At 55.0% G+C, this 19,497-nt stretch overlaps 3 protein-coding genes and 1 long non-coding RNA gene across 7 annotated transcripts; all 4 read right to left on the bottom strand.

Moving 5' to 3' along the window:
* Positions 1-505: 505 nt before the first annotated feature.
* Positions 506-6,135, bottom strand: LOC125965531 (uncharacterized). The gene is made up of 4 exons (XR_007479519.1): positions 5,974-6,135; positions 5,388-5,537; positions 4,590-4,678; positions 506-4,410 (listed from the first exon to the last, which is right to left on the bottom strand). It is a non-coding gene; the product is annotated as an uncharacterized LOC125965531 (long non-coding RNA).
* An 848-nt stretch (positions 6,136-6,983) lies between these two features.
* On the bottom strand, positions 6,984-10,737 carry RING1 (ring finger protein 1). Its single transcript, XM_004267748.4, has 6 exons — positions 10,614-10,737; positions 9,540-9,700; positions 9,223-9,438; positions 8,135-8,524; positions 7,679-7,952; positions 6,984-7,402 (listed from the first exon to the last, which is right to left on the bottom strand). Exons 1-6 carry the CDS (start codon positions 10,689-10,691, stop codon positions 7,301-7,303), a joined length of 1,221 nt encoding a protein of 406 aa, XP_004267796.1. The 5' UTR covers positions 10,692-10,737; the 3' UTR covers positions 6,984-7,300.
* Positions 10,738-12,758: 2,021 nt separating this feature from the next.
* HSD17B8 (hydroxysteroid 17-beta dehydrogenase 8) lies at positions 12,759-15,033 on the bottom strand. 4 transcript variants are annotated; one of them, XM_004267749.4, is made up of 9 exons: positions 14,810-15,033; positions 14,408-14,625; positions 14,189-14,305; positions 13,984-14,076; positions 13,796-13,881; positions 13,620-13,704; positions 13,378-13,420; positions 13,136-13,210; positions 12,759-12,952 (listed from the first exon to the last, which is right to left on the bottom strand). In XM_004267749.4, exons 1-9 carry the CDS (start codon positions 14,853-14,855, stop codon positions 12,936-12,938), a joined length of 780 nt encoding a protein of 259 aa, XP_004267797.1. In that variant the 5' UTR covers positions 14,856-15,033; the 3' UTR covers positions 12,759-12,935. The 4 variants fall into 4 exon arrangements, with proteins under 4 accessions (XP_004267797.1, XP_033280163.1, XP_033280164.1 ...); XM_033424272.2 differs by having other exon boundaries at positions 13,632-13,704; XM_033424273.2 differs by lacking the exon at positions 14,189-14,305 and having other exon boundaries at positions 14,330-14,625.
* Positions 15,034-15,088: 55 nt separating this feature from the next.
* SLC39A7 (solute carrier family 39 member 7) lies at positions 15,089-19,374 on the bottom strand. The gene is made up of 8 exons (XM_004267751.3): positions 19,240-19,374; positions 18,519-18,927; positions 18,261-18,429; positions 18,046-18,099; positions 17,767-17,910; positions 17,478-17,618; positions 17,088-17,284; positions 15,089-15,973 (listed from the first exon to the last, which is right to left on the bottom strand). The coding sequence occupies exons 2-8, from the start codon at positions 18,921-18,923 to the stop codon at positions 15,701-15,703; spliced, it is 1,383 nt and encodes a 460-aa protein (XP_004267799.1). The 5' UTR covers positions 18,924-18,927; positions 19,240-19,374; the 3' UTR covers positions 15,089-15,700.
* Between the last annotated feature and the right edge of the window lie 123 nt (positions 19,375-19,497).

Raw genomic sequence — 19,497 nt, 5'->3', positions numbered from 1 at the left:
CGTTGCGGAGCACAGGCTCCGGATGCGCAGGCTCAGCGGCCATGGTTCTCGAACCTAGCCGCTCTGCGGCATGTGGGATCTTCCCGGACCGGGGCACGAACCCATGTCCCCTGCATCAGCAGGCGGACTCTCAACCACTGCGCCACCAGGGAAGCCCTCTAGTACTTTTGAGTAGAATTGTACTAAATGTATAGATTTTGATTAGAATTGTACTAAATGTATAGATTTGAAAAAAACTAATCAGCTGTATATTGAATTTTCCTCCTCATGAGCATGGCATATCTCTCCATTCTTTTTTGTCTTCTCTTCATGTTCTCCAATAGAGTTCTATAATTTTCTCCATAAAGCTCATGCACATATTTTGCTATATTGATTCCTAAGTACCTTATAGTTTTTGTTGCAATTACAAATGGTATTTTCTTAAAACAAAATTTGTTTATTGCTGTTGTATAGCCATATTGATGTTTGAATATTCATCTTGCCCCCCAAAAGGGTGTTAGTTTTAATTGTTTGTAGGTTCTCATAAATTTTCTATGTAAATAATCAATCATCTATGTATAATTATGGCTTTACTTCTACTTTTTCTTATTGTGCTAGTTCAGACCACCACCACCCCCAGCACAAGTTGAATAGAAACAGTAAAAACTAGTATCTTTGTATTAGTGTTGGAAGTTATTTTCTATTCCTAGTTAGCTAGATTTGTTTTTTAAATCATTAGTGTTAAACTTTACCCAGGTGCATCTCTACATATTGGGACAATCATATTTTTTCCTTTTAATATGTCAATGCTGTAAATATCATTAATAGATTTTTTAAAGTAGACCATCCTTGTATTCCTGGAATAAACTCTGCTTGGTCACACATACACACGTGCATATATACATGCACTTGCACAAACTCCATTGGATTCAGTTTGCTAATATTTCATTTAGGATTTTCAATCTTATAAGTTCAATTGGTCCTCTTTTTCCATTGTCTGGGACGGTCTATATAAATAAATAAACAGTTCCTTGAAGAGTTAGCAGAATAATATACTTATAAAGCCATTTGGGTAGTGTGTGTGTGTGTGTGTGTGTGTGTGTGTGTGTGTGTGTGTGTACTTAAAATTTCTCATTCAATTTATTAGAATTTATAGAGCTGTCAGGCTTTCTATTTCTTCTTGAGTCAACTTTGGCTGTCTTTCATCTAATTTCCCCACCTGTTCAGGACTGAGACCTCATCTGTCTCTGGGTGGCTGGTGAAACAGAAAAGGTTGACAGAACCTGTTCCTTCCCAGCCCCCTCCTAGTAACCGTAGCCACAGTCAGCTCACCCTCTGGCTTTCAGTTTTCTCTTTGTTTCTAGCACCTGGGATTTTACTTTCCTTTTGAGAACTCAGTTATATGTTTAATTTTTTTCCTTTTTATCAGTATTTCTAGGTGATGGTGCTTTTAGATTTTCCACATCCTCCATCTTGCTTGATTCTGAAGTTGTTCCCATTTTACAGATAAGAAGGCTAGGGTTCAGAGTGGTTTAAAAGCCAGCTGAAGGTCACACTGCTAATCCTTTTATCTAGTTATTGAACCCAAATTTCTGGTTCTGAATCCTCCGCTGTTGCCATATTATTCCATGCTGCCTTCTGAAGCCAAAGGGGCAAAACCAGGAAGGGGCATTAGGAAGTCAAAGGGAGAAGGGGTCTCATGGACAAGGTGGAGGAGTCTGGGACGGAGGCTCAACCGTGGACGGACAATGCCAGGAAGCGTGGAGGAAGGAATGGTGTTAAGGAAATGACATATGGGACTCCTGGGCTGCAGCTTTTGGAGGGAGAATCACGGCCTCAATCCATCCTGAGATCCTGAAATATGCGTCCCCTGCCCCAGATCCAGGCATGCATGCATCCTTTCAACCAATATTTCAACTCCATATTCATAGAGTGTCCAGTTCCAGGTCCAGGGAATGACAAGAGTGAGCATCTGCAGTCCTGGCTCCTGCCCTCAGGGAGCTTACGTTCCATGGGGAGCCAGACACCAATCGAGTAATCCCCAAAAAACACAGATCTGCGACCACACACAGTACCTCGGAGAAAGAGTGCGCCTTGGTGTGGGAGCTCAGAGGAGGGGAATTTGACCCGAAAGGAAGGTCTGAGTACCTTCCCTGAGGATGTGGTAAAGGAGCTGAGATCTGAAGAACGCACAGGAGCTAACTTAAAAGAGAAATGGAAGAAGCCTTTCGGGTGGAGGGCCCAGCCTGCGGGAGGAAGCACGCCACGGTGGAGTAGAGCGCTAGGGAGTGACAGGGGTGAGTAGTGGGAGGTGAGGCTGGAGAGGCCGGTGGGGCCACACCCCAAGGGGCCTTAGAGGCCAGGTTAAGGACTTGGGTCTTTAACTTAAGGTCGGTGGGAAACCATTGACTGTCTTTCAGCAGGGTGCCTGAAACCATCAGATTTGCATTTCAGAAAGGTCTCTCTTACTCAGGCATGCCTCTTGTTTCAGAGAAGGTCTTTCCGGCCTCTCCAGTGATCTCAGTGATTCAGAGAAGAGCCAGACAGTCCAAGTGGTCGCTGGCCCAGGGAGGTGGAGGGATGGAGAAGAGTGGACAGACTTGAGAGATATTATAGTGGATACACTCGTTAGGACTAGATTCAATATTGAGATGCTCACCACGAACACCTGAGATCACATGCTTCAAAGGTGGGGCCACATCACACACCTGTTTGTGGTACCCAGGTCCTAGAACAGTCCTGACACATGGTGGACTCAATACATAGTTTCTGAAAGGGTGAAACTGACCAGCGGTCTCCCAAGTGATCCTTTTACCTTAGAGGTTCTTTCATCCCTTCCTGCATGTGGCAATAATCAGCCTCTCTGATACATCATCGGGAGAAATCTGCCAAGTTCTAAAGAGTTTTCTTTGGGGGAAGTTAATACAAGAACTAAGGTCTACCTTATCCTTGAACATGAACAATAACAATAAATTTACTGAAGGTGCCGCCCAAGGCGGAAACTCCCCTAGCAGAACCTCCTACAAGAGTGAATGATGACGTGCCATCCTCGGGGCCACGCTGGGCCCCAGGGTGCCAATCTGGAGGGGATGCTCCGTGGGACTCCCTGCTGACTCTTGTTCAAAACCAGTTTCCCAGCACATGAAGAAGACAGTAAGTGAGGAATCCTGCGGAAGAAGTGCAAATGCAAGGAAGTGCTTGTACTGGCCAGGTGTTTCTTGTCTTCTCCCACACAGCCCTGTTCTACTTTTTCCACACCCAGAACCTCCCACTTTCTCCCCCAACCTCCCTTGGCTTCTTCCACTGGTCTCCATCTCCTCCATTTCCCTTCCTTCTCCTTGGATACATGCCTCTGCCTATTTTCACCTTTCAATAAGAGGCCCATGGTGCTGCTGGAAAAAGCAGCCTCCGTCTGGGCTTTATTCTTAGTGTGAAATGCAGTGAAGGTCACAGAAAGCCCTGAAACAGGGCCCGTGGGTCCAGGAGTGGGCACAGGGAGATGGCCTCATCCGATGGGGTGCTGGGTGTAGCTTTAGCACCGGAGGCAATAAGCAGCCAGCGGCCTCTGGGGGAAGTGATGGGGTTGGGTGGGATTTGTGGGCAACTAGAATTTGATGGTGGGGGTTGTCATGGAGATCTCTGGGGATTCAGTTATCTCTTTAAAAAATCCCTTCAAGAAAATCCCGGGAAATCTGATCCGTCCGTGATGGCAGTAGGTCTCAGGCAGCCTGGTTAAACTTCTCAGATGGAGGACAGGAGATTGGAAGTACAGATTCTTTTCTAAGAAACAGGAAAAGCTCTTTTCCTGGGGGATTAGATTGTGGACTAGAAGTGAGGTGGACCTGGCCATTCCAGCCCTGAGTAGGTTCCGGTGAGACACTCTGATCACCTAATGTGGTGGCTCTGGCGGGGATGGGGTGGGTCAGGGAGCCGTGCCCCATTATGCCTCCCACAGAAGAGGCAAGTCACTCCGACTGTGGAGGGAGTCTGTCCCCAGGGCTGCCCTCCTGGAGTGCTGCGGGGTTGGCGGCCCGCTCTGTTCATCCCTGTCCTTCCCACTGGGTGTGGACGGTTGTCAAAGCAGAAGGGGGCTCTGAGTGAAGCCACAGCCATGGAGGCCAGAGCCATAGGGCCTGTCACCTGTGTGGGAGTGCAGGGGCAGGGTCAGGTGGCCCCGTGGCTGCAGCACTTCCCACACTGGGGGCAGGGAAAGGGCCTCTCACTCAAATGGACCAGGTGGTGCTGGGAGGGGTGGGAGCATGACAAAAGGAGGCTCCACAGTCCAGGCCAGAAAAGGGCTTTGGGGTGGGGGCAGGGGCTGCTGGGAGGGACGTGGGACAGGGTCAGCTGTGACAGCAGAGGGGTCAAGGGGTAGATGGGGAGCTGGAGGTCTGTCCTGCCTTCTCCTTCTCCTCTGCCTTGGCTCCCAGCCTGTAGGGGAGGGGATGAAGGTGAGAGCAGCCAGGAGGAGGGGGAGGCAGAGAGACCAAGGTGGCGCAGGCAGGCTGAGCCCCGCCCTGAGGAACCCAGGGCACAACTTTCCCGTTAGCAGTTTGCCAGGGTTTTGAGGGCAGCTGGGTGACAACCAAGCCCTCAGGGTTAGGCCTCACCTGGGCAGGGGTCTCCTTTGGTCCTGGGCTCTGGGGCTCAGCTTCTGCACTTAGACACATAATCTGCTACGGTTTGGGGACCAAGAAGCCTGAAAGAGATAAAATGAGGGGGAGACTAACAGAGAGAGAGGCTCCCCTCCCCCACAGGCCCCCCACCTACTTCCTTCTTCCCTCCCGTCCATCCAGCCTGGTGGCACCTCCTCTGAGAAGCTCTTCCTGACCACCCTGCGGCTTCCAGTGATGCCCCTGCCCTGAGGCCTGGCATCCCTCCAAGGGGACACTTGTCATTCACTGTAAGGACCAGAGCATCTACTGCAGGGGTTCTGGGCCCCGAGCACATCAGATTCACATGGAGGGCTTGTTAATACACAACTGCGGGCCCCACCCCGCAAGTCCCTTTCCTATGCGAGGTCGTGTGGTTTCTAAGTGGCGAGGTGGAGATTTGGACCCCGATCAGTCTGAATCGAATGTCTTTCTTTCTCCACCTTGCTCCTCTGGGTAGTTGCTCTCCTTTTATCTTCTGTATCTTGTCTCTCAACAAAATAATCAGGTTCCCTTTTGTATACTTTGTGTCTCTCACTTTGCCTCACCCATAGGTGCAGGCTTCACTGACAGAGGCTGAAAGACTTGGGGAGCTATCTCAGGGAGTGGGGGTGGAACAGAATTGGAGCAACCCCCGCCCCCTTCTGCCAGCACTGTGGAAGGGGAACGCCTGGTCAGGTCAGGTCAGGCAGTCATTTTTTCTTTGTTGTGGGCAGAGGAGATGGACCTGGAGCAACAGTTCTGTATGTCACTCACATGGTGCCATCTAAAGAAACAGGCAGCCTGCGAAGTTCAGCGTCTCGGGGGCAGAGGAGGGTGACAGAGCACTGGCAGCAGAGAGGGGTCCGAGGAGGAGCGTGAGAAGCGGAACGGCGGAGAGGGTGGGCCGTGGTGTGGACTGGGGCCCTAGGAGAGGAGAGACGGGGGACCAAGGCTCGCAGGCGGCTCCAGAGTGAAGCCAGAGGGCGGGGGAAGAGGCAGAAGGGCCACCGGGTCGGGTAGGGCTGGCGAGAACGAGGAGAGTGAGGAAGTGTCGCTCCGGGCAGCCGCTGGAACCAGAAGAGAAGCCGGGTTCATTCCAGACTCTTCGGCTTCCACCTCGGTACCTCCCGCGACTCCTCGCCATCGTTTTCTCTCCCTTGAAACTCCGGGAGCGACACCCACCTTCCTCCCGCCCTCACATCCCGGGAGCGTCGCCCCCCTGGATGCCTGGGGTGGGAGAAAAGGGGAGCCAGGATCGGGGATCCAGGGAGGCGGGGGTAGAAAGGGGCTTATACGAGGATGAAGTGGGTGTTGTCTATTTCTACAGGGCGAGAGGTCTCGGGGGTGGGCGCCCGGTCACCTGGGCTGGAGGGTACCCCCTGCGTCCGTCGTACTGAGGGTGAAAGGGACGACGGGCAGCAAACGAGAAACGCCAAGCGTGGAGTGAGGTGCCCTCGGGCCGGCGAGTCTGACGCCGAGGCTGACTCCTCAGCCGGGAGGGCCGAGACTAGACTGAGCGAGCCACGGGAATTTGGGGCGGAGTGGGGTGGGGGCGCGAAGGGCAACGGAAACAGGAAGTGAGGGGCAGAGAGGCCAAAGCGGGTGGCGGGAGGCAGCGTCAGTCCCTCCTGGGGAGGCGATCCTCTCCACCTCGCCGGGGCGTGGCGCGCTACGTGGGCCCCGGACCCCGCCCGCGGAACTCGAGGCGTGGGGGATGCGGAGCAGCGAGCGCTTTACTGGATGCCCCCACCTGGGCTCTCCGCTGCCGCCGGGACCGGCACAGAACTACAACTCCCGGGCAGCCCTCCCTCCGCTCAGCCCCGCGGCTCGGCGGGCACCGACCGGCTCGCTCGCTCCTGGGAACTGTAGTCCCTGGCCCTGCCCGTCTTCTTCGGGAGGCTACCCGGGGGCGGGATATGTGCAGGGAGGTTCTCGCAGCCCTCCCCCCATCCGCGCCTTTTCTCTCCAGCTTTAGAAACCAGCTTCTCGCAGGGACGAGGAATTGTACCCCTTCCAAACATCTCGGGCCTGCCGCGTCACCCTCTTGAGCCACTTTCCTTCTTTCCCTGTGGTATTGAAACCCGGGCTCTCAGCCTGGGCATTCAGGTCATGGGGGGGGAAGCTTGGGATCTGACTTCACACCTCTCGGCTCTCCACCCTCTCTCTTACAGCTTCACAGGTCCTTCCAATTTTCGTTCACATTTGCTGATTTGAAGGTTCAGGAAAATGGGATCTACACACCGTGAATACCCTTTGACATTTCCTCCCCATTTCCAAGGCTGATTCTACATGATTTCTAGGGTTCCCTCCCCGATCTTTGTTTTCCTCTCCTTCTACTAACCCCCTGATAAAGAGACACAAAACCACAGGTTTCAAAGAGGAATAAAAGCAAATTTGTTGTTGTTGGTAGAAGGGCATGATGGGAAGGGCTCTTCACCCTTCCCAACATCTTGCATGGATGGGAGGTTGGGGGCAATAGAAAAGGCAGTAGATGGGGGCGCAGGCCCCACTCTGTACAATATAGAAGAATCTGATATAGATACTTTGTATAAAAGCCACTTGTCCTCATTTGTGTCCTCTTGCTGGCTGGCCGGGCTGGGGGGCTCTGGGGGACAAAGAAGCTGGGTGGTGGGCCAGGACTCAGGGACACCCCATGGTCCCCATCCCCTGGCTGTCCCCTTGAGGGGTCACTTTGGATCCTTGGTGGGGGCATAGCAGAGCTCCAGTGGTCGGGACACTTTCCAGAACTTCTCATTCACCAGCTCCAGGGTTAGCGAGCCATTCAGTGTCTACAGAGGGGGTGGATGGGGGAGGAGAGGGAAGAGGAAAGTAAGTTGGGAAAGATAGTAAAGGAAATGAATGAGAGGAGAAAAAAAAAGAAGGAATAATAAATGGGGCAAATCACGGACACGGATGATGGGGAAGAAGGATGGACAGAGAAGGGAGAGATGGGAGATGCAGAGGGAGAAGACGGCTGGTCAGTTAGGAGGTCAGGATCTTGGTTCTGCGTCCCCAGGCCACTCTCCCTCCTCTCCTCTCACACCGCTGCCCTCAGAGGCTCTCACCGTGAAAGCTCCGCCCCCGGGGGCGATGTAGATGGTATACTGCTTTTCGCTGACACCCTCCAGACTGGGCAAGGCAGGCTCTTCAGGGCCGTCACCTCCTCCGGCGCCCCCACCCTCCCCACCTCCCCCATCAGGTCCTCCGGCGTCAGAGGCGCCCCCTCCAGGCCCTCCTGGCTCCCCCGCCTCTTGCTGCTGCCTCCGTTCGAGGGCAATGCGCAGGGCCAAGTACTTGGAGAGATGGTCCACTGTGGCATTCCCAGTTGTCTTCACATACCTGGAGTGGGAGAGAGGGCAGGTTGAGGGCACAGGAAGCCTCAAATGGAGAAGGGAAGTTGGGGATTTCCCAAAGGGCCTCTGGGTTAGGGATTCTTTCTGGGTTTGGGCGAAGCCCAATTCTGATGGAAGATCATGAGACCTTTGGTTTCTCAGTGGTCTGGGGAAGGACGAAGCTCTCACCTAGTCTGGCAGTATTCTCCCTTCTCCACGAGCAGGGGGTGGGGCCGGAACACGAGCTCAATTTCTCCACCTGGCTCTGGGGGACTGGGAGCCCCGGGAGGGCTTGGGGGGCCCAGGGTTCCCCCTCCCAGGGTCCCTCCCCGGTCACCAGAGTCTTCAGAACCGGCACCCCCACCCACCCCACCAGCGCCACCTCCCCCTGTCCCTACACTGCTCCCCCCTGCGCCCCCTCCACGGGGTCGCTTGGGAGCAGGGCCTGGGGCAGAGTCAGGGGCGGAGTCTGAGCTCACATCCTCTCCATCCCCCTCTCCCTCCCCAGGCTCTCCTTCCCCCCCACTCATCGTTGTGGTCTGATCTGACCCAGGCATCGGCCGCCTCACACGCTGGGCCCTGTGGAAACAAGTGGTTGAGGTTAGAAAGCACCAAGGATAAGGGGTTTAGATTTTAAACTTCAGAGAATTAAGAGATCAGGGAAATCTTAATGATGATACCTAATATTTATTACATACTGACTACATGCTAAGCACATTGTTAAGTATTTTGCACTGATTGCCTCAAATTATACAAATCCTACGGACACAGGTAATTATATCATCTCTATTTTATGGTTGAGGAAACTGAGGCTTAGAGAGGTTAAATAACTAGTTTGAGACCATAGTCTCTTTGCCTCTCAAAGCGTGGTCCAAGAACCAGTAGCACAGCCTTGTAGAGATGCAGAATCTCAGGCCCAACTTGTGACCTACTGAATCAGAATCTGCATTTTTAACAAGACTCTCAGGTAATTTAGATACACATTAAAGACTGAGTGATGCTGGACTAGGAGGTGATTTAATTCCCAGCAGTGTGAACTCAGAGCTCATGCTCAAAAAGCACTCTACTGTTCTAACTTCCAGAAAGTTAGAAGATGAGCTATTTCCTTAAGAACAGTAGTACAAGCTACAGTTTACATCCATGACCTCCAGGCGTGACAGTTAAGACTGTGATCAGCACTCAGGATGCTGAGGCTTAGAAGCAAAGACAGCCCCAGGAGTCTGACCCACGGATCTGTCCCATCAGCACCGCTGCCACCTTCTTCGTGGCCCCCGAACCTGTGCATGGCCTGCATTCGCAGCCCCTCCTCAATGCTGGAGCTCAGCGCCTGCTGGTTGTGCAGGCGGCTGAGGCGGATGAGCACCCTGTCTTGGTGGGCCTCATATTCCTCCCGGCTGGGGTAGATCTTAGAGATCAGAGCATCGAAGTTGGGGTCTGGCCGCAGAGACCGCTTGGATACCAGCTTCTTTCGGCAGGTAGGGCACTCCTTGTTCCTGGTGTGGGAGAAAGGAGGCCCTGAGGAGTCAGTCACCAGGGCATGGAGGGTCCAACTCTTGTCCCCCTCCCCCCATCTCAAACCTGTCCCTCCTGTTACCCGCTGCGCAGGGCCGTGACAATGCAATCAGAGCAGAATCGGTGGAGGCACTCCTTGGTTGTCATCGTATTCTTCAGCATGTCCAGGCAGATGGGGCACATGAGCTCTGAATGCAGTGACCGAGGGGAAACTGCAATCTCTGTGCCATCCATGATGGCTTCCTGGAGGCGTCGATGAGTGGAAAGGTGGTGGGTGGGTTGGGGGGAAAGGGGTTTTAGAAACAAGTGGTCCATGAAATTGGAGTCTTGAGAAATACAGTGAGATATCAGAATCTGGGTACCTCACGTTGGCCACATGAGGAAATTGGGAATTCTAAGAGTAGGAGCTTTGGAATAGGAGGATCTGAGGTTTGGTGATAGGCCTGGGGATGGGCGTGGCACAGATTTTCCATCTGTGGAAGACTTACTTGGTCAACAGAATTTCTTACAGTGCAGTCCTGGTACTACCTATATCAGAATCCCCTAGGATGCAGGTTAAAAATGCAGATTCTGGGGCTTCCCTGGTGGCGCAGTGGTTGAGAGTCAGCCTGCGGATGCAGGGGACACGGGTTCGTGCCCCGGTCCGTGAGGATCCCACATGCCGCGGAGCGGCTGGGCCCGTGAGCCATGGCCGCTGGACCTGCGCGTCCGGAGCCTGTGCTCCGCAGTGGGAGAGGCCACAACAGTGGGAGGCCCGCGTACCGCAAAAAAAAAAAAAAAAAAAAAAGCAGATTCTGGGGTTCCATCCCTTTACTGTATCACAATGTTAGAGGTAGGGCCAGCGGGAATTCCATTTTTAATAAACTCCCAAGGTGAGTCTTAAATGCACTGACCTATGATGCGGACCTGAGGAACGGGGAAGGTAATTTCAGCCTGTTTACTATCTTTCAAATGAAGATAGTAATACTTGCTCTACCTCTCTGGCACGTCTGTTTTTAGGATTAAATGAGATAAATGTGAAAACGCTTTGAAAGATTAAGGTAATTCAAAGGGCCGGGGAGTGTGAAATCGGGCAGAATGGGGCAAAAAATGGAAGAGGCTGTGAGATGGGGGTCTGGGGAAAAGGAGTAAGTTGTAAAGGGAGAATCCCTGTCACCTGAGGGGTCCGGTGGAGCTCATACAGACTCAGTTCCCACGTTTTGCTGGCATTCTGGGCATTCGCCGGCGTCGTCATGGTGACCGGGCACAGACCCCCACGAGGGCTCCACCGCCGGGGAGGAGGAGAGGTAGGCTGGGGAGTGGGGGAAGGGGGAAGGGGAGGAAGGGTGTTAGGGGGGCCGCCCCTCGCGGAGACCCCGCCCTCCCTAGGCTCCCTCCTCCGCCCCCCACTCCGCGCCGGCGCGGCCCCTCACCAGCTTCCAGCTGTCCGCGCTCCCGCCGCCACAGCGCCTCTTCCGGGGCCCGGGCTCCCCGGCCGAGTTCGCTCGGTCCGCAGCCGCTGCTCAGACAGCAGCTCCCGCTGCCGCCGCCGCCGCCGCCATGGCCCGGGCGCTGGGGCCCTACGTCACTTCCGCCTGCCCCTCCACTCCACTCCGCCCCCCGCCGGCAGAGACGTCACCCGCCAGTCGCGGCGCGGGTGGGACGCGACGTGGACGCCCGGGTTCCCCACGGCCCCCGCGAGCAGCCGGCGTCCCCGGAGTCCCGCGCTACGTGGGGATCGCAGTCTCCGTCCCCTGGCCAGCACCGTCGCGCGGCCGACCTCAGCCACTGTCCCCTTCCAAGGCCCCCACTCGGGGCCTCCGCTCTGGAGGGCGGGGCCTGGGATCTCTCGGACCCCGGGAGGGGACAGAGGGAATTGGAAAAGGGGCCACCTCCCCCATTCCGCGTCCCCTGGCGGCTCTGGGGAAGGGCGCCCCTCCTCCCCACACACAACTTCTCCATAACCCCAGCCCGGGATTCCGGGGAAAAAAGAGTTGCAGAGGAGCCTCTGCCGCTACAGTCCTTCAGTCCTGTGAACGCAACTAAGTTCCGACGTGCCCGGGATTCCCTTACCACCCTGGTGACCTGCTCCACCCTCCGCTTTGGCTCTCCCTAGACCCTCCGACCCGCTCTCCCTTCGAGGTTTGGGGGCGACGGCTCGGGACGTCCAGACTCAACTCTCGGCCAGAGCTAGAGACTCGAGAATTGCGTTTGGACAATCAAGAGCCGCGGCCCGGGGCGGGGGAGGGAGGCACACGGGAGGTATGGGGGAATGGAGACACCACTCGGAAGCAGGGACACACACACACACACACACACACACACACACACACACACACACACACACACACACACACGATGGGGCCCCTATCTCACACACACACACACACACACACGATGGGGCCCCTATCGGGGAGGGGTTGTGCGCGTGTAGGTGGGGGGCACAAGGGGCCGAATGTCTGGAGTGGGAAGCGGGCAGAAGTCTCCTCCAGGACTTCCCAGTAAAGGAAGGGGACCGGGAGGGAAGAGAAGAGGAAGGGGCAGAGCGATCCCCATTGAGGGCAGGGGATGAGAGGGATACGGGGGAAAAGAGACCGTGATGGGCGTCTGTCTCCTCCAGCTTGAACTGGGGCTCCCGGACTTGGGCTGCAACTGCCAGGGGGTGGCCTCTTTCTGGGACAAGGCAGCAGTGGGTCCCCTCGCCCCCTCCCCCAGTTCCCCCCTACTTCCCTGTCCTCGCCTTCAGTCCGTGGCCAGTCCTTATGTGGGCTCCAGAGTCGATTAGCGCGGACCCCCTCCCCTTCCTCCTCCTCCTCCCAGCCCCCTCCCTCCCTTCTGCTCTCCTCCAGCCCCTTTCATCGGCTGGCCCATTCCCCTAATCCTGGCCCCCTCCCCTAATCCCCCCCATCCGACCCCCGGCCGGCTGCAGCTATTGTAAGGTGGAGAGAAAGGGGAGGGGGGGGACTCAGAGAAAGGAGAGGGGTGGGGGAGGGCCACCTGTTCCAAGACCCCCTCCCAAGGATAGACTGGATACTACGATGGGGCCATGAACAAATCACCCTTGGGGACCATAAGGACCCAGGGAATTGGGGGAGGGGACTGGGGCTGCAGGATCAGTGGAAGGGGGTGGGGCAGAGAGCCCCTCCCTCCAAAAGACCCAGAGTGTCACGCACACACAGTGACACACACTCTCTCCTCTCATACCCGGCGGCGGGGGTTGCCCTGGGAGACCAGGCAGTGAAAGGGAACAATCCTTCGCGAAAGGGAAAGGAGGGGGAGGTGGCGAAGGGTCTGAGGACTTGGACACAAGAAAAACCGGAGGTGGCAGGGAAGAGGATTTGGAATTTATTAGGGTCACAAGCACCCCTGCCTCCCATATTCAGCATTCCTGAGCCATACACTGCCACCCCTTTTGTAGCCTGGGAACTCTGAGTCCTCATCAGCAGGAGGCCCAGCAGAGTGGTGGGATAGTGAGCAGAGTCCGGGGTCCTTGAGGCAGTTACATGAAAAGACCTCCTGGGAGGGGCAGAAACATTTGGACAGATGTATAGGTGGAGACAAATGGGCTGGGGGGAAGGCATCCACTTCTGTCCTTGGCCTATGGGAACTTCTGCCCTTCCCTCAGTGGCTCCAGACTCCCCTCATTTGCTTTCTGGGTTCCACTTCTCTGTCCTCTTCCTCCCCCTGATGGCCTCATACCAGTGACTTCCACTGACGCCCCTGTGATGTATCCACTGTCTTCAGATGCCAAGAACGCGACCACATCTGCCACATCTATGGGAATGGTGGGGAGAGGGCAGAATCCTACTCACTCTCACAGACCCAAAGTAGCCACCTACCAGAATCATCCCTCCCCCAACCACCAATCCTGGTGAGACCCTCTCAGATACCACAGACCTCGGGATCTCTTCATTCAGGCCCCCTCTGCACTCAATGCTCACCCTCAGGGTCCCCCATATGTCCCACTGGGATCATTCCAGTCACCTGTAAGGAAACACTCGTGTGAGTGAAGGTTTTTTTCATGGTTTTTTTTTTTTTTTGTAGACCGAGTCTGTGACTTTTTTTGGTCTTCATTCCTTATATGCTTGCTGAATATGCCCCTCACTGGGCCCAGCATCCTCTCTCTGAAGCCCAGAGAGGTTGGCTCTCTGAATGATTCTGCCCTCCACCCACAGTCTCCTACCTTGTCCAGTACTTTCTGTGGCACTTTCTGTGTCATGGGTGTTTTAATGAACCCTGGGAGGACAGAGTTACAGCGGATCCCATGTCTGTGGAAAGGAGAGTGGCTGCTGACTCCAGAGAGGACTCAACACTGACCCTCCCTCAGACCTTCCACATGGCCCCAGGTGTCTGACCAACCGTCCAAGCTCCCGGGCTGCAGTCTGGGTCAGCCCAACCACTCCAGCCTTGGATGCTGCGTAGTTTGTCTGTCCCACGTTCCCCACCTTTGGGTGAGCCAGAGATTGGGGTTAAGTTGGGAGTCCTAAGGAGGGGCTCTCCTCTCTGTGCCCACTTGGCTGGCTGACCTCGTCCCAACTCAACCTGACCTTCCCTACGATGCTACTGATGTTGATGATGGAGCCAGGACAGCCACTGGACACCAGGGCTTGGGCTGCAGCCTGAGTGACTAGAAAGATGCCCTGGGGGTGGGGAGAGAAAGTAACAAGGCAGAAAGGATCAGCAGGGGTGACACTCCTCCAACTCCCTCCCCAGGCTAGAGGGCCCAGAAGTCATGGGTTCAGAGATCACCACCTTGAGGTTGACAGCTATGACTTTGTCCCAGTCATCCTCAGACATGTGGAGCAGAAACTCATCCCTGGTGATGCCCGCACAGGACACAACGACAGATGGCGGGCGAGAAAAGCAGGCCTATGTAAGGGGTAGGTTACACACCAAAAAACCTTGTAGAGCCGAGGGCACTGGAGGCAACGTTAGGGCTTTAAAGGGGGCGACGTCGTCTCGCTTTTTCACCTGCACTTGATCCAGCAGGCGCCTGACGGCCCCGGCCTCGGACACGTCAGCCTGGAAGGCTGCGTGGGCCCCGCGGGGTGCCCCCTCGTGGCTCCCCGGCCCTCCCAGCAGCCGCACCGTCTCCCGTGCCGCTTCCCCGTCCAGGTCGCAAGCGGCCACAGTGGCCCCCTCAGCGGCCAGGCGCACACCCACTGCTCGGCCGATGCCACTACCAGCACCTGAGATGGGAGAGAACACGCGGGGGGGGGGGAGGGAGAAGTGGGCAGGGGTCAGAGGTCAACAGGGCGCAAAGTTAGTAAAATTCGGACCACAGGCCACAGCGGTTGTAGAGTCCGAGGGCGCGCCCCGACGTCACTCTAGCACACCAACCCACCCTGGGAGAGGACACCCCCCCCCCCCAACCTGTGACCAGAGCCAGCGCGAAGCGAAGCCGGAGCTGAGACGCCATGGCGGGTGGCGAGTGGGCGGGCCCCCAGCACTGAGCCAATCCGAGCGCAGAGGGGGCGCGGCGAGAGCAAAGCCGGACCAATCGAAGACCCGCCAGCGTTAGGCCACTGGCGGCCACCCGCGCAGGCAGACCTCCAACCGCGGGGGCGTGGCCAGACACCAAAGCTTGGGGGCCCGTGGAGCCGGGAGAAGAGGGGCCCCCATTCCCCCCAAAAAGGACAAAGACTGCGCGTGGAGCGGAAGATCCAAGGATTTTATTTCTGGTCACCACCCCTCCTTCCCCATTCAAACAGTGATATAAAAGAATACAAACAAAAGAAAAATCAGGCCATGAGAGTAGCAACTAGCCCCCCTCCCCCCCAATAACTCCCAAATCAGGACACACGATTGATGTTTATCCCCGACTTCTGCTACCCACTTCAGGGCTCTGGTCTTCCCTGGAGTTTCCACCAACCAGTGGGAGAGAGGGAGGTGGACCCTGGAGAAGCCAGTGTGTGGCAGCTTGGTCCTCTGTGAATAGGTGGGGTGGGGGATATGGGGTAGGTTGCCGTTGACTCCTCTCTCTTCCAGCCTTCTTCATGGCCCCACTTAGTCCCCAAACCCAACAACATGGTCAGCACATGCCCAACACTATGGTCCCCCTGGGCTGTCATTCTCACCTCTGCAGCCCCTGTAAGACTGCCAAATCTTGATAGCTTTCAAGACAAAGTTGCCACCTCCCTAGGATACAACTCCCTCCTTTGGCAGATGTCCCAGGCCAGGGCCCCCAACTTCCACAGACCCCTGACCTGGAGGGTTTAGAGGCTAGAGGTTTGGGGCTGGGGTGGGGCTGGTTTACCCCACCTCTCACTCAAGGTGGGCAATCAGCACCATCATGAAAACTCCCCCCAGCAGCCCCAGCACCTCCAGAAGTGATTGCAATGGTGATGCCTCCCTCAACAGCTCAGGCAACACTGACACCGTTGCTACATAGATAAAGCCACCTGCAGTGAATGGCAGAACCCAGCCAGGACCTGTGCCACCTGCAACTTCACTGCCCACTGCCCCTCCTTCAGTTAGGAGGGCACAGGCTGTGCCTGCCAGTGCCCCTATTGCCGTCAGTAGTTGTAGACGCATCGCCTGGTGGGCAGAAAAGAGAGAGAGAGGCACTCACCAACATCTAAAGGTTATCAGTGGTTTAGATGTGGCTGGAGGGGTATAAGTGTACATGGATAAGATGCATGTCTTTAGAAACTAAATAGTAAGGCAAAAAGAAGGGGATCTAGAATAGACACTTTCTGAAAAATCTTAGATCAAAGAGGTCCTTTCCACAGACCTTCTGACTCAATAGGTCAGGGTCAGGGGCATGGTGTGAAAGACCCCCATAAAACATTCAGATGGCTATGGACCACAGTTCAAGAACTACTGAGCTACAAGACAAAGAAACAGAACTTCTTCCCCCTCGTTTCTAGAGGATCTGTTGTTAACAATACAGGCATACCTCAGAGATATTGTGAGTTCAGTCCCAGGGCATCACAATAAAGCAAGTCACGTGAATTTTTTTGGTTTCCCAATGCATATATTTACACTATCCTGTAAGCAGTAGCATTATGCCTACAATGTACGTAGCTTAGTTAAAAAATACTCTACTGAGGGCTTCCCTGGTGGCGCAGTGGTTGAGAGTCCGCCTGCCGATGCAGGGGACGCAGGTTCGTGCCCCGGTCCGGGAAGATCCCACACGCCTCGGAGCGGCTGGGCCCGTGGGCCATGGCCGCTGGGCCTGCGTGTCTGGAGCCTGTGCTCCGCAACGGGAGGGGCCGCGGCGGTGAGAGGCCCGCGTACCACACACAAAAAAAATACTCTACTGATAAAAAATGCTAACCATCACGTAAGCCTTCAACAAGTTGCAATCTTTTTGCTATAGTTAACATCAGAGATCACTGATCACAGATCAACGTAACAAGTATGATAATAACGAAGTTTGAAATGTTTCAAGAATTACTCAAACTGTGACACAGACATAAAGTAAACAAGTGTTGTTGGAAAAATTGTATCCATAGACTTGCTGAAGCAGGGTTGCTATAAATTTGTAAAAAACGCAATATCTGCTAACTGTAATAAAGGAGTGCAATAAAACGAGGTATACCTGTAGTACAACTTGTTCGGAACTAACGGGTGGCGGTCTGGGTTTGGGGTGGGTTAGCGGGGGATAAAAGGCTTGAAGCAACCATGTTTGGTGCACACCTTCACCAACCTGCTTTTTGCTGCAGCCAGACTGGACCAAGATGGCAAAGTCCCCGACTTCATGGGGCACTTCATGTAGCAGAACAGTCATTGTGGTCAGGATCCCCAGTCCCCGACCCCCTCGAAATGAAGCACCAATGGCCAGACCATCCGTGAAGTTGTGTGCCAGGTCAGCAGCCAGATTCAGGTACCCCGATACACGTAGGTCTTTTACAGGAGAAAAGGAAGATTAAACGATTAGAGGTATTCATCACCCCTAGTCTCAGCCCTGATCAGCCCCCTAGAGACCACTTCACATCCAGCCTCAGTATTTTCCAGACACCTGTGATCACCCACAGTGCTGTTCCATGTGATTCATGATGATGCCCCTTGCCCAAGCGTATGCAACGCTGGCCCTCACCTGAACCTGCTTTTTCCTCTTCAGAGTTCTGAGGTTTCACTGGCCTGTCTTTGGGCCTTGTGCTCCCTCCTCTGCTTTTCCTCGACCCCCCTGCTTCCTTTTCTTCTTCCTCTGAGCTCTGTTTCTCCTTTGAAGGACGCCCTGAGGGAAGAAAGGAGTTGGTAAGAGTGGAGAACAGAGATTTGCCAATATGTCCTCATAAGGGTAGTCTTCTCCCACCTAAGAACCATAAAATGAGGAGATTCAGAGATGGCAAGGTGGCTTTCAGGAAAGTTGTTCCTGGGCTCACCCTGTCTTCCATGTGTGTGACTGTGAGCATGTCCATGTCCGTGTCCATGTCCTCCTTTCACATGTCTCACAAATTTCTCCACCACGAGAAAGGCGACAATTCCACTGAGGACCCACAGTCCCACAGACAGAATGGGGCCCTGTCCTAGGAATGGATACATTGAGACATTAAGGGAGATTTTGATTTCAGACTCTTCCTCCCCAAGCACAAGAGAAGAATAGGGAGGCACAGACCTTCCCCTGCACCCCAACCCCACGTCTTCACCTGCCCCTTCCTCACCACTGTGGGAATGTCCATGTCCAGGCTGCTCCAGAGGGTGGTGAGAATGAGGTTCTGGAGGAAGGGAGAGACAAAGCCAGATGAGGAAATACCCCAACCAAGGGGTGTGTATTTGGGAGAATATTGGAAGGTCAGAGATCACAAAGGGGAAAGAACCCTCTTGTCCAAAGCATGAAATACATTAAGATTTAAGGTAGAAGCTAGAGATCACTTACCCAGAGCATGAGGGATGAGGTGCAGGAAGGCATCTCCCAAGAGCCCACCCGAAGCAAAACTCAGCAAGATCTGGAGCAGAGAGCGGTGCCGAGGGGAGTTTGACTCCACGGGGATAAGGAAGAGGACGAAAAATGGAGCTGCAGAGATCAGCACTGTGGCCCCCAGTGCCTGGCGAGGGAGAGTCAGGGGTCAAGTGGTGTGGGGTTTCCCAACAATCCCGAACCAGTCCCCCTCTGCCCCATCCCCGGGGGACTCACATAGGCCCAGAGAGTGACAGTGTCCAGGTTCTGTTTGATGCCTGGAGCCCCAGACTCCTCATAGATTGCATGGCTGTGCTCATGATCATGTCCATGTCCTCGGTGGTAGACGCTCTCATGAGAGTGGCCATGACTACGGCCATGGTGCAAATCCTCATGCGAATGTCCATGGTCGTGACCGTGGGTATGCCCATGCCAGATGCTCTCATGAGTGTGGCCAGGGGCATGGCTGTGTCCATGGTGGAAATCCTCATGTGAGTGCCTGTGGCTGTGGCCCTGGAAGTCCTCGTGCAGGTCTTCGTACAGGTCGCCATGACCCCCGTGTCCGGCCACTAGCAGCCCCAAGGCCGCCCAGGTCAGCAGTCCCACGGCCACCCAGTGGGGGGCCCCCAGGCCTCTGGCCATCACGCTGACCAGAGGGACAGAGATAGTGACTCCACTTGACCCTCAACTCTATACCTATGCGGGGTCCGCTCTACTCCGTTCGCGCCCTCCGTCCACTTCTATGGGCTGCTTCCCCATTCCATCCTGTCCCCACCCACATTGTTCCCAAGACTCGTTTTCTTTATCCGGAACCCCATCCCTGATGCAGGGCCCCCAGGACACCGCTCTAGGCTTTGATCCTCCACTATATGGACTCTCTGCGCCCTCGTCTCTATGACCCACTAAAATGAAGAAAAAGGCCTGAAAAGGACGGTAGGGAAAAACAGGGAATTCTCACCGGCTCCGGGATCCTCTCCTTTCCCGGTTTGCTCGGACGTGGCAGTCCCGCCTCTAGCTCCCGCGAGAACAGGGAGTTCCGTTCTACCTTGGTCCCAGTACCTTTACCAATATGGCGGCACTCCGGTAGTGGTGAAGCCGTCTAGCCCTGGCGCGCATGCGCGGGTGTGGAGGTTATTTGAGGGGACGCTGGGCTAGGCGGGTTAACAGGCGGGAGGAGACCGCCTCCTCCGTTTCCAACCAGACGAGGAGGCGGAAC

The sequence above is a fragment of the Orcinus orca genome, chromosome 10 (assembly GCF_937001465.1).
Source record: "Orcinus orca chromosome 10, mOrcOrc1.1, whole genome shotgun sequence".
Lineage (NCBI taxonomy): Eukaryota > Metazoa > Chordata > Mammalia > Artiodactyla > Delphinidae > Orcinus > Orcinus orca.
Note: the sequence above shows the minus strand (reverse complement) of the source record. Positions and strands in the feature narration are given on the sequence as shown.